The sequence below is a fragment of the Carcharodon carcharias genome, chromosome 2 (assembly GCF_017639515.1).
Source record: "Carcharodon carcharias isolate sCarCar2 chromosome 2, sCarCar2.pri, whole genome shotgun sequence".
Taxonomy (NCBI): Eukaryota; Metazoa; Chordata; class Chondrichthyes; order Lamniformes; family Lamnidae; genus Carcharodon; species Carcharodon carcharias.
In genome coordinates, this window is record NC_054468.1 from 104,394,439 (window position 1) to 104,396,543 (window position 2,105).

The window sequence follows — 2,105 nt, forward strand, 5'->3', positions numbered from 1 at the left end:
ATGCCGAGAGGATTCCTGGTGAAGAGAAGCAGGAAATCTACCCCAGTTTCCTACCGCATCCGCTGTGAAGATGCTGCGGAGCCGCAGCCGGGAGCTGAGAGTTTCCCTGCCCCGAGCCCGGGGGGCGGTCAGCAGCTCGGGAGGGCGGACTTGGTGTACCCGGAGCAGCCTGTCTACAGCCCGGCGAGGCCGGTCAGCCGGGAGCACAGCCACAAGTTCCACCAGAGGAGTTTGAACCTGGGCTCGCCGGTCACCGCCGAGTCCTTCCCCAACCCGGCCGCCTTCACCGGCCTGGACCACATCCTGTTCGCCCCGGCCGAGGTCCAGCTGCCCTCGGTTTATGTGTCCTCGGGGCGGCCGGGAGGAGGCAGCAGCAGCAAACAAGGCGGCTCCGAGAGTCAGAGCGAGCGCAGGAATAATAATAATAATAACCACCACCACCATCACCACCACCACCACCACCATCACCACCACAACAACAACAACCACAACAACCACAAAGCGCCCGCGGCCAAGAAAACCAAAGCCATCAGGAAACTCAACTTCGAGGATGAAGTGACCACCTCCCCGGTGCTGGGCTTGAAGATTAAAGAGGGACCGGTGGAGCCCAAGCCCAGATCAGCCTCAGGAGGCGGGGGGAAGCCCCTGGGGGAGTTTATCTGCCAGTTGTGTAAGGAGGAATACATCGACCCCTTCTCCCTGGCCCAGCACAAGTGCTCCCGGATCGTGCGGGTGGAGTATCGCTGCCCGGAGTGTGACAAGGTCTTCAGCTGCCCGGCTAACCTGGCCTCTCACCGGCGCTGGCACAAGCCCCGGGGTCAGAGCCTGGGCACCGCCTCCGGGCTCCACAGCAGCAACAAGGGCGACGCCAGCAAGCACATGCCCGGGGAGCCGAAGGAGATACAAGGCGCCGAGAGGGACACCCCCAGCCCCGGCTCGGTCCCCTCCGAGTCGGGCTCGGAAGACGGTCTCTACGAGTGTTACCAGTGCGCCAAGAAGTTCAAACGCCAGGCTTACCTGCGGAAGCACCTGGTGAGCCACCAGGTCAGCCCGAGGGAGGAGCGCAAAGCGGCCCCCGCCGAGCCCCAAGTCTTCCCCGGCGGAGAAGCGGCCGAGAAGCAGCAGCCGCCGCCGCCCAGCCAGAGCCCCAAGCCCGGCTCCGAGTACCACCCCTGCCAACTCTGCGGGGAAAACTTCTCCAGCAAAGCCAGCCAGGAGCGCCACCTCCGCCTGCACGCCTCCGAGGTGTTCCCTTGCAAATATTGTCCGGCCACTTTCTACAGCTCCCCCGGACTCACCAGACACATCAACAAATGCCACCCATCAGAAAACAGGCAAGTGATTCTTCTCCAAATGCCAGTGCGTCCTGCCTGTTAGGGGAAGGGACAGAGAGAGAGAGGGGGTGACAAACTGTGCCTTTCTTTGCAGACCGTTGCTACATAGCCACATACAAAAAATAAACCAACTTTGTTGCTTTTTATGCTACTAACCGCCTTCCTGCAGACCCTTCATCTCACAGACTGACTTCAGTCAAAACAATAACAGATTTAATGTAGCTTTTGTGTTACGCTGGACACGAGGTTTCCAATTGCCTGTACAAAGCAAAATTAGAACATTCCTTTAGATTAGCCACAATTGCCTTGGATTTTGCTGATACGGATCCTTCAGTACGATGATGTAAATGCCTTAATTTTTCGAAGCTTTCCACGTTTTTCCTTGAATGGGTTTGTTGCATATAATTTTACTGTTTGAATATATGTACTGATTGCTAAATGAATACATTTTATAATTTATTCGTTTTATTTATTTATAAGAAAAGTTATTGTGATAATATTGTCTTCTTTGGTCACCTATTTTGCTGTTAACGTCTGTTTGGTTCAGTGAGTTATAATGTTCAGTTTTTGTATATTCCAAACCGATCCTCATTTTGTAAACATAAATGTAGATTTTTTTTGTTCATTTTAACACAATCCTTGAGTGGAGATTAAGTTTATTTAATTGTTTCCGCTCCCCTTACACCGACTCGTGTGAAGCTGACCGACTGGCTCTTAAATTAAATGCAATCTCTTTTTCTACACAACTTATTTTCTTAACTGTTAGCTTTT

At 53.4% G+C, this 2,105-nt stretch overlaps 1 protein-coding gene across 1 annotated transcript; it reads left to right on the forward strand.

Annotated features, from left to right (window-relative positions):
* On the forward strand, positions 1-1,440 carry LOC121274931 (insulinoma-associated protein 1a-like). The gene is made up of 2 exons (XM_041182307.1): positions 1-419; positions 504-1,440. The coding sequence occupies exons 1-2, from the start codon at positions 1-3 to the stop codon at positions 1,375-1,377; spliced, it is 1,293 nt and encodes a 430-aa protein (XP_041038241.1). The 3' UTR covers positions 1,378-1,440.
* Positions 1,441-2,105: the final 665 nt, after the last annotated feature.